This window comes from Urocitellus parryii, chromosome 5, assembly GCF_045843805.1.
Source record: "Urocitellus parryii isolate mUroPar1 chromosome 5, mUroPar1.hap1, whole genome shotgun sequence".
Lineage (NCBI taxonomy): Eukaryota > Metazoa > Chordata > Mammalia > Rodentia > Sciuridae > Urocitellus > Urocitellus parryii.
Window position 1 is genome coordinate 158063679 of NC_135535.1, and position 14222 is coordinate 158077900.

General features: G+C 54.2%; 1 protein-coding gene across 6 annotated transcripts in view; it reads right to left on the minus strand.

Annotated features, from left to right (window-relative positions):
• The window catches only part of Lrrc20 (leucine rich repeat containing 20), an 86340-nt gene that overhangs the window by 28814 nt on the left and 43304 nt on the right, over positions 1-14222 (minus strand). For 5 of the 6 annotated variants that reach the window (XM_077798317.1, XM_077798315.1, XM_077798316.1 and 2 more), the window contains exon 4: positions 13501-13668. In XM_077798317.1, the coding sequence (XP_077654443.1) occupies positions 13501-13668 (168 nt within the window). Of the gene's footprint in view, positions 1-1665; positions 1853-13500; positions 13669-14222 lie in introns of all 6 variants that reach the window. The other variant, XR_003302318.2, reaches the window with a different exon arrangement.

Consider the following 14222-nt stretch of genomic DNA (forward strand, 5'->3'; position numbering starts at 1 on the left):
AGAATGTGAGGGTCTAGAATCTTTTTATGAAGCCAGAGGAAGATTCCCTAACTTTCCTGTGGTCCCCAAGTATATGGAGAGGGTAGGTAACAAGCTTCCATTCAAAGCCTTGGGTCCTGGGTGAGGACTAAGGCTGAAGACTCACTGTCCCATGGCAGAGAAGGACTGTATCCAGGATAGATGGCACACCTCATTTGACCCTCCTCCCAGTGCAGCCAGCCACCCTGGGCTCCTGTATCTGCGGGAAGCTTAGAGTAATCGATAGGAGCAGGATTGCATGGGCAGTATTTACAGAACACTACTTCCCTGGGGAAAGCCTGGCTCCTCTCACTGATCATTAGCAATATTGACTGGTAAACTCGTTTTATGCCAATGGGACCAGCCAAGAAGCAAGACAAAAATGCTCAGGATGCTGTACTTCATCTGTGGATCCCCAAGGTCCAAGGGAAACCAAGTCTGAGTCTGAACCCAGGAGAGTGGCAGGAGGTGGTGATCTCCCAGCACAGAGGCCACCTAGCAGAGGTCAGCCAGCCTCTGATTCCAACCAGGGCTGACCCGCACCTCAGTCTCAGTGTAGTTCTTGGTCCTGGAGACCAAAACCACTAAGATCAAGGATGTCCTGCTGAGCTGAATGACATGGGAAAATGACAAAATGCCACAGGAGACAACCAGGCAAACTATGGTAACCTGGCAGGGACACTTCTGGGCCACACTCATACCACGCATTCCTGGCTGGCCGGAAGCCAGGTAGGGGCAGTGACTAAGCCTCCCCCACCTTCACAGGTCCCTGGACAGAGCACCCAAGTGGGGGTGGGGCAGGAAGTCAACAAATAGAAGAGCCGCTGCCCTCAGGGACCACAGAAGATGTGCTTGGCCCCTGATGCTCCTGCAAGCTGAGTTCCAGTCTCCAGGGAAAGCTGGGCGGAGACCTAAGTCTACTGCTGAACAGGCCAGAGCCAGAGACCCAGGCCCCAGGTTGGGTTTGTCATTTGAAGCTTTGCAACCTCAGGCAAGGTTCTGAGCCCCTCTGAAGCTCACCTCTCATCTTTAAGATGGCCCTTCTGCTCACGGGCTGTGGGGACCCTAGGGTGCTAAGGAGGATGCGGTTCCCGAGATGCTGAGAGTGTGGTGGGCGACCCTGCTGAAAGGACAGGAGACCCCAAGTGTTCCAAGGGTCCACTAATGACTCAGAAACACTCTTGTCCCCTGAAGGGCAAGAGGCAGGGCAAGAAAAATGAAGGAGAAAAGCCCCGGCTTGTGCTTCAAAGTTGGGCTGTGGAGCATGGAGTGGCCGCGGCCTGCCTTCCGGAGACTCATTTCAGATGTGACATGCAATCAAGGCCCAATCACAACAGTTCCTTCCAGAGACAACAGAGTCTTCTCAGCATCTCTGGAGACAGCCAAATGAGTAACTCAAATTGCAGGGCCCAGGCCTGGCCGTTAGCTAACCTCCCTCCCTGCACTGCCACACTCTGCCCTCCCGCTGCTGGGAGGCTGGGCAGACTGTGCCCCCCACCCCCAGGCTCTGGCTGACAGGCTCTGGGGAGGACCTCAGAAAGAATGAGAATTTTCCTGTCTCCTCTCGAGTGTTTGCCATTCCCCCTCTCACGGCTGATGTGTGTGTGTGTGTGTGTGTGCGCGCGTGTGCATGCACACACATCTCACCTCAGGATGAGAACCGCCTAATCTGCTGGCGGATGCCAAGGGCCTGGGTCTGCAGGAGAACAGGGACGCAGGGCGGGGAGGTAACGGCCTCTCCTGGGATGTGGCTGGCTCCTTCCTAAATCCTCCGTGCTCGGGAATTAAAGTTGCTGATTCAATTGTACCAATCTCTCAGAGAAATAAGGCCTCCCTTACAATTGGAAAAAGAAGAAAAGGGCCAGGGTTAACCAGCAGGTGGGATGAGTGCAGGCACCACCCAGGGACCTGCTCCCAGAAAATAAGATGAGCTGAAGGGGAGACGGGCTGGGGATGGGGGTGCAGACTGAGGGAAGCGGCCAGGACACCAATGACGCCAAGGCTCTGAACCCAGGGCAGGCGGTGGGGAGGACCTAGCCATCGGCACGCTGGCTAATACTTAATAGTCCACTCCTCCGGGAAAAACAAATCAACCCTGATTTGTAGCATTGGTCCATTTTCAATTTCCACAGCCTAAACTGAAGTCACTGTCACTGTAGCTGATTTCAAGCAAGCACCACGAGGACCTCTGCACGCCAACGGCTGGGCCAGCTTGTGTAGCCCACCCAGGGAGGGTCTCGGGCCAAAGCTCAGGCTGCTTCCCCTCCACGTACGCTGAGAATTCTTTGGCATAAACTTACCTACTTGGGGAATGGCCCACGGTCTTGCTATCTGTATTCTTAGCTGTCTTATGTTTAATAATAATCATTCTTCTAGAAATTCCAAGTCAGCAGGCTATGCTAAGGGGAACTAGGGAAGGGGGTTCTGGGGCCTGGGGCATGCCAGGCGAGCACGCTACCGCTTGAGCACCATGCTTAGGATCCGGGGACAAACAGGTGAAGGAAATAAGAGGCACGTCTTCAGAGCTCAGCTCTGTCACACTTCAGTCAACTGTCAGCTCCCATGGCTGGGCTTGTCACTCTTCTCTAGAGGTAGCTACATGCATGCCCCCAGAGACACAGGGGGGCCGGTTTTACAGCGTCTGCGGGGGCTGGAATGAGGTCTGAGCAGTGTATGTTCATGGTACTCCCAGAGACCCTCTGGCTGGGGCAGAAGGTGCTTGTTGATGGAAGATTCTAGTCTAGCTCAGTGGCTGTCTTCCCTGCCCATTGGAATCATGTGGAGGGTTTTAAAGAATCATGAACCCTGAATCCCACCATTAAAGATTCTGATTGAATTGGCATGGGACACGGGCTGGGACATGGTGCTTAAAAGCTTGCCAGATAATTTGAATGTCAGCAATTTGAGCACCACTGATCTCCTCGGTGAAGGTTATGAGAGAATCTGGTGAAAATCCTTGCAGAGCATTTTCACCCTGGGATGCTCTACCCCACTGGCTCTCTGTGCGTGACTGCATCCCCATGGAGCCTCGGGAAACCTGCCTCATTACCCTCCACCATTCCCTCCACCCCAAGGGAGCCTCCTTCCGACTAGTCACATGCTTCTGTCATAACCTCCCTGTGGCTTTCAATCTTCCTGCAGTTAATGTGTGAAACCCTCCTTTCCCTGCTCAAAGCGCTTGCTCAATAGCTGGCGATCTAGAGTGAGATTGCTTGCATTGGAATCCTGGCTCTGCCCACACGGCATGACCTTGACCAAGTTCTTTTTTTTTTTTTTTTTTTAAAGAGAGAGAGAATTTTTAATATTTATTTTTTAGTTCTCGGCGGACACAACATCTTTGTTGGTATGTGGTGCTGAGGATCGAACCCGGGCTGCACGCATGCCAGGCGAGCGCGCTACCGCTTGAGCCACATCCCCAGCCCTTGACCAAGTTTTTTAACCTCCCTGTGCCTCAAGGTGGTAGGGAAGGTTAAACAAGAGCATCCTTGAAGAGAGCTTATAGAGAAAAGCTGAGCATAAACTGGACGGTCACCAAACACCAGCTAGCGTGGCCCCCCTGGTGCCAGGAACTCTGCAAGAGCAGAGCATGTGCCTTGTTTATCTTTGTGTCTCAGCTCAGTGCCTGGCACCAAGTAGGACCTTCAGCCTGAACCCACGTCTGTGCCTCCGCCAGCTTCTCACATCTGATGAAGCCATCCCTGCCAGGCTGGGCTCAAAGACCCAGAGCACGAGGCTGCTCTCCAGTAGTCTAGACAGAGCCGGGGCGGGGGTGTCGGAGACTGGCAGGTGAACAGAGCTTGGAAGTGTTTTGTTGTGTTTTAAACAAGTGTCAAAGAATTTCTTACTGTTTGCTGGTGGACTGCCAGCAGACTGCCAACAGGATCCCGGAGAATTGGAAGTTCTGGTTTATCAAGGCTTCACCTTGCCACAGTGGTTGGCACACAGAGTGCCATTTAGGCAGAGACAAAGTATATGAAATGTCTTTTGCCCAGACTGGGATTGCTAGTTCCCTGTGGGTGGACGCGTGAGGGGCAGGGGCTGCAAACAGGAGCTGCTCTTGGCCTCAAGCAGGGGGGCTCCGTCTTATTTGTACTCACGGCTGTTGAAGCCTGTCTGCTCTCTCCCAGGCCCCCCTGTGGGCAAGGCCGCACAGCCAGCAGGTGCTCCCAGCACTAATGACTGCCTCCGCCTGAAGGACACCGCACCAATTGTGCATCACCTGTGGGCACAATCCAGCGCTCTGTGGGTGCTGGGCCAGGGACTGCAGTGCAGAGGGGCTGCATCTGCTGTGACGAAGGAGGCCACCAGCTGGGAGGGCAAGTCATCCTTCCCTGGGAAGTGGGCTGTGCTCAGGGGGAAATGCCAATCCCATGCCCAGGGAGGTGGAGCTGCCTTTCCCCCTCCAAGACAGGAGACCCAGATCAGGGACAGGAGAGAAGTGCTGTGGTTTGGTTTTGTCTTCCAGATGTGCCCGCCCAGAGGGTCCCTCTCTAGTCACATCCTTGCCAGGCTTGGAGGCTGCACCATGGCCACCGCCTCTTCTCAGATACCAAGTGACCATCTCAAGTCCCTTTTACAGATGATGCATGAAAGAATGGGAGGGAAGGAAGAAGGACCCCCACCGAAGGATATGGAAATATCCTTTTAAACACATGTCCCAGACCCCAGGAAGAAAAGGAGGACAATGGGTTCCAGGGACAGAAGGAAAACATGGGCTCTGGACTCCCTCAATTTCCTGCATCTACAACTGTCCCCCTGACTGCCCAACCGACACATTCTGCTGTGAATCAGTCTCACTAAACCTTATAAATCTCAGATCCCTGATGTAACCACTTGCCATTTTCTCTCTTGAAATTGTGCTTAATAAAGCATGGCTGATCCGTTGAGGTCTGTCTGTCTCTCTCTCTCTCTCTCATTTTCCACTAACTGCCAGGTCCTGGCAGCAGACTGCCATTCTGTTTTTTTTTTTTTTTTTTTTTTGCTGTTGTTTTGTTTTTCTGTGGTGCCGGGGATCAAACCCAGGCCCTCACACATGCTAGGTAAGTGCTCTACCACTGCGCTGCACCCAGCCTGCCATTCTGCTCTGCCCCAGCTGCTGGCTTTAATCTTTTACACTACATCAGGGTCACTGTGGGACTGTGGGCAACTCCCCAAGGTCTTGCCCAAGTCTAATAGTCCATGATTCGATTCGGCAGGCCCGGCTCCGACCTGCCCTCCATGTCTCCCCTGTGGTCTGTTATTCTCCCCATTTTCCAGAGGAGGACTGGAGACTGAGAGACTGAACACCTTGCTGGAAAGATAAGCCCACACTCCCTTGAGCCTTTGCAGTTAGGATCAGTCAGACAAAGCTGGAGTGGTGGCAGGTGTGGGTTTCTGCCTCAGTGTCCCAGAGTCACGCCCAGCTGCAGCAGCCTCCAGACTCCCCCACCGCAGCTCTACCAAACGTCTCGGCCTCCAATGTTGCCCCATGGCCTCCCGTTCTCTGCCTTCCTGATGACGGGAGTCACTCCCTCCACTGAAGCTTTCCACCGGCAGCTTTCTGAGTAACTGGTGGTCCAGGCTGCAACCCCTGCGATGGCATCGATGCTCTTGTAAGCACCTAAGTCCCCATATATCCCTTTCACTCAAAACGCCATGTGGCTTCTGTTCCCTGGTCTTCCTGAGCAGGTGCCTGGGGTTTCAGGCGCAGCACATGGGGAAGGAGCTTTGTAACCAGAAGGCATCACGAGTGCCTGTGGGGGGTCCTCATAATTATCTATGTAGTCATGACTTAAGGGGCTCCTTTAAACACACACTCACATGGGAAAGAGTTGACAATCTTCTACAAGTTCACAGAAGGACCTGCCATCTCATAACAGTGCACTGCCACCATTGGATCCTCTGACGAGGGCGGGGAGGATACAGATGAGGACTATTCTCACTTCTCAGCTGAGGAGGCATTTCCAGTGACAGGACCACATGCGGATACTAAGTGGCAAAGCTGGAACCCGCACATAGATCTTTAGGTCCCCAAGCAGTACCTTTCCCACCATCCCAAAAGTGCCAAGTGGGAAGTCCCTCACCTGTCGATTACCTCCTCAGCAGAGATGATTTGCCCGCCCTCTCTGTGAGCCAAATGGGACCCCAGAGCAGCGGCAGAAGTGACAGATCAGCGTGCTTCAAGTTGTGTGTGGCGAGGGGGAGGGGCTGGTGCACAGTTGCACTGGGGCCAGCCACTCACAATCCTTCAGAAGGACAATGGTGGCAAGCTCTCCCTGGCCAGCTCACCCCTGCCCTGTGCCCTGTGGCCCACTGGTCAACTTCCCTGAGCAGCATCTTCTGCCTCCTGTGTCCTGACGCCTGGGGACGAGCAAGAAGTGGTCCAGCAGGCTGGAGGGCAAGGGGTGAGGGAGGTGGCGTGCAGCCAGGATTGGAGTGGGCCAAGTGGCAGGAGGACGGGCACATGGCGGGAGGTGACCACAGCAAACCCTGATCACAGCCCTGAGTCCAGGGGAGGAACCGTTGTCCCTGCCTGCAGATGAGACAAGGCAGGCTGGCAGAGATGGGCTGGCCTGTTTGTGCTCATGAATGTGCCTGCTGGGCCTTCAGACCTGGGCCCTTCCTGCTATCGAAGTCCAGGCAGGGAAGGCGCCCGGCAAGCGCTGGCTGTGAAGAGTGGTCAGGGGTGAGTGAAGATGGACGAAGAGGCTTTCGCCCAGCAGGGGCCATAGCCTGTCAGGAGAGGAGCAGAAGGCAGAGGGGAGGGGCCCAGATGTCTGCTTTTGTATCACCATGGGGGGTTGTCTCTCTTTCTGTGCCACCCGGAGAAAAGACAGGCAGGCAGGCCCCGGGGACACACTGACAAGCCTTTTTTTACCCATAGTGTAGCTGCCTCGTGGGCCCAGGGGACGTTCTGAGAGCAGCTGGTGCCAACAGATCTTAAGCTGCATCCACAGGGTGGCAGATCTGAGGACTCCCACTCTGCCTCGCTCTACTGCCATCCGGCCTGGGAGGAGGCAGGGCTTTGGACTTGGGAGGATTTGTTTTAGCCAAGATCCCTACTTCCTGCTGCCCCATGCTGCTGAGGGCTGCTGGGTCTACAAGGTGGGCAGCCAGCAGGACCTCTCAGCGGAGCTGAGGCCATGGTGCAGTCTACTTTAACATGACACCTGGGAGGCGGTCTCTCCCACAACACCTTTGACCAAGCAGGACCAGGACTTGGCTAACCCTCAAGCAATACAACGTAGAAAATGGTGCAGCTCAAAAGAGGTGATGAGTCAGATTTCACATGCAGTTTGTTTCAGTCTGAGCAGAGGCTGCGGACAGAGGAGCTGTAGGTGCAAGAGGCCACAAAGTGTGACATGTGCTAATCCACACTGACCGGACCAGTCGCCTGGGGTGTGGGGGGAGGCAGAGGAGGGCAAGAGAGCAGCGACTCTGCTTTGGCCTTCTTCAGAGCCAACAGCCTGACATGGCAGGCAGAAAGCTACAGGAAGAAGTGTTTGCTTTTGCCAGCGACCCCTCCCCAGCTACCAAGGCCTTGCAGTGTGACCCCTGCCAGGGATCGCAGCTGTCCCTGCACCTGCAGGACTCTGGCCATCCCTAGAGAGAGTCCATCCCTGTGCACCTGCCAATTTTATGGGGCAAACAGTTGTGAGGAGTCTAGCTGGCTTCGCTCATTCTTCCTTATAGCCACAGAGATTATGATTCAGAAAGTGCGAGAAAGAACCTAAGGATATGCTTTTTTTTTTTTTTTTTGGTACGGGGGATTAAACTCAGGGGCACTTGACCACTGAGCCACACCCCCAGCCCTATTTTGTATTTTATTTAGAGACAGGGTCTCACTGAGTTGCTTAGTGTCTCACCATTGCTGAGGCTGGCTTTGAACTTGTGATCCTCCTGTCTCAGCCTCCTGAGCTTCTGGGATCCCAGGCGAGGATATGCATTTTAATAGACACTTGGGATCATGGGGTCATGGGCTCTGAGGAACATGCAGCTGCAAATCTGCACTTAGGAGGAGCAGTTGCGCTTGGGAGGATGATGAACAGTGAGCTGCCTCCAGATGCTGCTGTTTTAGGAAAATGCCCTGAACGAGCTCTTGCACACAAACGGCCTGCGGATCTTGTTCAGGTGCAGACTCTGATTCAGGAGGCAGAGCCTGAGGTTCTGAATGTCTATCAAACTCCCAAGGGATACCTGGGCTGCTGGATGATACTTTGAAAAGCAAGACCCAAGCAGGGTTTCTCAAACTTCATGCCTCCAAATCCCCACAAGGGAGACGTGGCTTGTTGACAGACCGCTGCTGCACCGCCCCTCGCCCCAAGTTTTGGATTGATAGGTTTGGTTTGGGGCCTAAGAATATGCATTTCTAACCTGTTCTCAGCTGCTGCTGCTCTTTTGTGGTCCCCAATTTGAGAAATACAGGCAGGGACAATGAGAAGTGAAACAGAACAAGAGCCAAATGAAGCAAATGCAGCCCAAAACACTCCTTCGCAACCCAGAGGCTCTTTCTTTATGTGCTGTTGCTCCAGTGATTGTTTTTTTTGTACCAGGGATTGAACCAGGGGCATTTAACTATTGAGTCACATCCCGGCCCATTTTATTTTTTATTTAGAGACAGGCTCTCAATGCGTTGCTGAGGACCTGGATAAGTGGCTGAGGCTGACTTTGAATTCGCGATCCTCCTGCCTGAGCCTCCTGAGCCACTGGGATTAGACGGGGTGCCACTGTGCCCAGCTCTGGTTATTAAATTCTTAACTAGAACTTGTTTTCCTATGCTCTTTTGCTCTCTCTGGAACAGGGAGCGTGCATAGAGGAAAGAAAAACAGAGTATCAAGGGTTATGGAAAGTAAAATTCTCATTTAGTCGAAATAGTCTCCTGCTTAGCAAAATGAAGTCTCCCTAATATGTGATTTTCTCTTCACTCCCACTTGTTCCAGGACTGAATTGCTATGTAGCAGCAAGTACTTATGAGCAAGTGGGGAGAACTAATGACTCTCCTGTGCCCACCTTGAAGTCTATGTGTCAGCTAGTGTGGTGAAAAGGCTGATTTCCCAGTCTTCACAGGATGGGTGACCCATGATGACCCCATGTCATCACTCATAGACTAAATGCCTCACCTCCTCTGAGACCCTCCCTCATGCTCTGGGGAGCTGCCTCCCACATGGTCACATAGTCAGCCAACCCCTGGCAGGGGCATCCTCTCTCTGGCAGGCCATGGCACGTCTTGCCTCCCTGCAGCTATGACCAGGTCCTCTCTGGTAGCCTCGTATTGCTCACAGTAATGCTGCAAGCACCCTGATGTCAGGATCTGTCACTCTTTGGCCTTTATACCCCTACTTGGACAGAGATTGCCTTTCACCGTGTAGTCTTGTTCATAAATACTTAAAACCTTCCATATATAGTTGGCTCTCAGTCTCCGTGTTCTGCATCCAAGACTGAGCCAACCAGAGATGGAAAATATTCAGAGAAAAATTGCATCGATACTGACAGGTACAGCTATTTTCCTTGTCATTATTCCCTAGACAGCGCAGTAGGAGAACCACATATATAGCACTTACGTTGTATGTGCTCCAGAGAGTATTTGAAGTGCACCAGAGGGTATGCTTAGGTTATATGTAAATACTTGCATTTTATATAAGGAAGTTGAGTATCTGCAAATGTTGGTAACTTTGGGGGTCCTGAAACCAAACCTGTGGAATGATTGCATCCTTCTGGTTTGGAAAGTAAAAGAATAATCCACATTGCAGAAACTTGTAAGTGGCTATTGTCTGCACTACACTACAAACCTGCTAAGCTACAAACCCTTTTCTCCCTCTTAAGAATGTCCAAACCAGCCAGGTGCAGTGGCCCATGTCTCTAATCCCAGCAGCTCAGGAACCTGAGGCAGAAGGATCACAAGTTCAAAGCCAGCCTCAGCAACTTAGCAAGGCCCTAAGCAACTCAGAGAGACTCTGTGTCTCTAAATAAAACATAAAAAAGGGCTGGGGTGTGGCTCAGTGGTCAAGTGCCCCTGAGTTCAATACTCTCCCCCCAAAATGTCCAAAGCAAATAGCCATGTCCTGACAGCCCAGTCTCCAAGATCCCAGGAAGCTGCTCATTCCCATGGGAGGCATCTGCTGCTGGGTGTGTGTCAGGGCGCCAGCTGCAAGAGGTAAGAAGCCCCCTGACCTGCTCCATTTCCTGTTTAATTGAACAGCCCCAGACCTTCAGACCAAGAGGATTTGGCCAAAGGTAGAGGGAATGGTAAGACATGAGGAAGGACTTCCAGACAGAGAACACAGGCTATGCGGGGGCGGGGGACAGGGGTGAGAGGAAGACTGCATGAGTGGTTGGGAGCATGGGCCAGGGAGGACAGGTGGCTTGGCTGGCCAAGAACAGACCCCCACATCTCTGTGACACAACGTGTAGGAGTATCCTTTGATACTTTTCCTCCATGACCCATAATAAGGAGTACAATTTTTCATCATGACCCAGAATATATACCTGTGAATGCACATAGTAAAACTGAAATTAAAAGGCACAAAATAGTAATTATTATGCTCCGTGTGATGTACCCTGGCATTTTCTATTCTGCTCCATTTAGAAATTGATGGTCTCAACCCACTAATTTGACATTACAATTCACTCGTGGATCACAACCTGTAACTTGAAAGAATCCGCCCTTTTGTGTCCCCACTATTTTAGAGGAGCTTCAGGGCTTTCAACTTCCTGCTCTACGCCACGCTCCCAACCCGCTGAGCACCTGCTGTATGCCAGAGGCTCACTGCCGCGGGAACGGGGAACAGGTAGCTCCCGAGAGGAGAGGACACGACCACCCTCACACAGAGAAGGGTCCCACATACAGACCAGAGGGGTGACTGCACGGGTGGCAGCAGCAGAGGCAGCCACATGTCACAAGGACAAGAGACGTGAGGGCACTCAGCCACCCTGAACACCAAGGACACGGAGAAGTCTGTTCCTTGCACCCTGCGAGGACCCAGCCTTGTCCCCTCCAGGGAATGAAGCCCTTGATCCTCCTCTTCCCCCAAAATGGCCCAAGGGTGGAGGAAGATCAGAAGCAGCGCTATTCAGGAACAGAGGGTGGCCGGGGCAGGCCGGAGGCTCCTTCAGGAGGTCCCTCGGGTGGAGTCCTTCTGATGGACCTGGGGGCTTGCTTCAGAGCCCCCCATCTCTTCTCTACTCACTGTTCTAAAGCTTTATGACAACTCATTGTCTCAAAGTTTTCTCTCATAAAAATCTGGTTTTATTTTTCCAATGCCCTGAGGACTCAGAAAAGCAAAGCCACTGAAGGCGCCCAGCCTGCTGCTGATTATCCCAACGAGATCCTGCAGGAGATGGGGACAACCTGGAAAAGTCCAAAGGGCTTGGCACAGTCCTCACCACCCAGCTGCCCTGCGCTGCTTGCCCCGTCCACGGGGCTGTGAAGGGTGGAGCGCGGCCCTCTTACTGGTTTGGGAAGAGAGAAGCCACCCAACAGACCAGAACGGATCAGGGAGAGGGGGCAGTGGGGAGAGTCCAACCAGGGGACAATGCCTGCCTCCATATCCCTCTGGGGGCCGAGGGAAAACAATCATGGCCTCCTGCCATGGAGTGGCCTCCCTGGGGTCTGCTGAGCATCTGCTGGACAGGGGCAGCTCCCCCAGCCCTGCCCCTGTTCTGGCATTTCCATAGACCCCAGAGCTGGCCCAGACTGGGCTGCAGGAGGCTCGATTACCTGACCAGGTGTGCACAGGCACTTGGCCATGAAGGCTGGTGAATCATCTGTCAAATGGGGGTGATCGCCCTGTAGATGCCCAAGTATGCACAAGCGTCGTGGGTAACCTACAAGACGCTTCTGTGAGTAGTCATTACTGTCACTGCAGAAGGCAGGGAGCCAAAGCAGCCTCTCTCTGCTGAGGGGCTGTTGCTCCGTCCTGTGGGAAGGGAAGCAGTAGGAGGTCTGCCCCCCAACCCCACTGCACACTTTGGTGAAAGTCACTTCATGAACTGCAGGCGGCACAGATGCCCACCCCACCTGCTCCCCTGCTGAGGGACAGTCCCCTTCTCATCTCTGTCCTTCTTGGGGTGGTCTTATCTTTCAAGAGGAAAAATGAGAAGAAACCAAGGCACAGAGAGCTGACGTGAGTCTTCCAAGGCCACAGTCGGGAAGTGGGGATGCCCCAGGCCGGGTCCTGTCCCACCCTCCTGTCTGCCAGCCACATGCTCAGCTCTGGCCTTGGCATGGCTACTAAGGCCTTGCTGGGTTCTGTCCTACTGAGACAAGCAATGGAAGGAGGCAGAGACACAGGAAGGGCCTTCATGACAGAGAGGCATGGGAGGGAGGACCCGGCAAGGAGGGCCTGGCCAGAGTGCAGGAGCCAAAGGGCCCAGCAGCCAGAGCCTAGAGGCCAAGAGGGAGCACTTCTGGGCATGCTCCTTCTGCTGCGCAGAGGCCCAAGTGACTGGTGAGCTAGCCCAGGCGCAGGCTGCTCAGGGACCCTGGCCTTGGAGCTCAACACTGAACCACAAGTCCCTCCCCAGAGGCTTCCCAGAGGTCAGGCAACAGCCCCAGAACCTCACAGGTCAGCAAGGCCTATGGCCCTGCCCGCAGCATCCCTGACAGATGGGCACTCACCGCCGGCATGAGGCGCAGGCCACTCCCCACCAGAGAGCCCAGACCACTTGAAAGGCTTTGCTTTTAATCAAATGACATAATGACTGTAAAAGGACTTAGGAAAACAGGAGCAAACTGAAGGGGATTAGAAATAACACCAGTGACAAGAGAACGGCATTAAAATTAGAGGCAAAATGGGAGGGTGAAAGGGGTCAGGGCAGCTGAAGGAGGGGCTGAGGAGGAGAGGAGACCCTGCGACCCAGCAGGCGCCCGCTTCTCTCTGGGGAGATTGGGCTGCTAGGCGAGAGGACGCTCAGCTCTGCAAGGTCCTGACGAGGCAGGCGGCAAGGTGTATAATTGCTGCAGGAGGAGGGAGGGCCGCTCCCCTGGCTCAGCAGAACCCAGCCCCTGCGGCTGCTGTTAGCAGAAGGCACACATCAGACACCATGGGTGCCCGATGGTGAGGGCCCTGGGAGGCCGGGCTCAAAGAGGACCGTGGTGAACCCTGGGAGGCTATTCTGTCCAGTGGTCCCTGTTTTGCAGCAGGGAGGAGCTCACTGTGAAGGCGGGAAGGCAGTGGGAGGAAGCGTACAGAGGGCACCAACTGAAGAGTCTTGGAGACATCAGAGAGGGACTGCCTGTGGTCCACAGGGGCCCAGCTGGTTTAGGGACACACTGTAGGAAGCTCTGGCTATCTACCTCCCAGTGAAAGCCAATGCCCAAGTCATCACCTGGCAGGTGGCAGGACCACACACTGGTCACCCTCCCAGGTCCACTACTCTTTGCTCAGGTGTCTTGGACCAGTAAGCCCACGCTTCCCCTCATGCCTGTGACAGCCCAACTCCAGGGCCCTGTGCCCTGCAGGGCCTAACGTGGCAAATCCAGGTCAGAGGGTGGCGCCCACTCACCCACGATCTCATTCTCCTCCAGATTGATGGTCTCCAGCGAGGGCAGGGTGGTGAGCTGCTCGGGGAAGTCTTGAAACTGATTCCGAGACAGGTCAATGACCTTGAGGTGCTGCAGGCTGCCCACCTCAGTGGGCAGGCGGTGCAGGAAGTTCCCCTCCAGGTGGAGCTCTACATGGGGGAAAGGAGAGGAGGTGAGAAGGGAGCTGCCCCAACACCGCGGGACTGCTGCCCAGTGGTGGCCTAGGCTCAGCAAGGAAGCCCCAGGCCCCAGAGGAAGTCCACTAATTGGCCCACTCCACATCTGCTGACCCTGCGGAAAGAGTGATGCTCCCACCACTGCCCAGAACCTGCCATCATTCCAGCAGAAGCCACCTGCTTCTGGCTTTAGAATGAAGGCTCTCAGCAGAAGCCTGGGCCTGGACAAAGAGCCAGGATGCGCTGCTTCCCATCAGACAAGGCCTGGATGGGGCGGGTCAGGATGGGCAGCCCCCCTAAGCAACCCCACTCATCAAGACCCTCTTTGTTCCAGGGGCCACCAAGGATAGCCAGTGTTTCCATGTCCTGTGTCCTTGCTCCCTGCCCAGTCACAGGCAATGAGCCTTGGCCATATTCCTGCCCCAGAGCCACTGCTGCGAAAGCTGGCCAGCAGCCCATAGTGGAACCTGCGGGAGAGGGGCTGGGCCAGCGGGAGTCCTCCACTGGGAACCTGGCCCAGGCAGTGC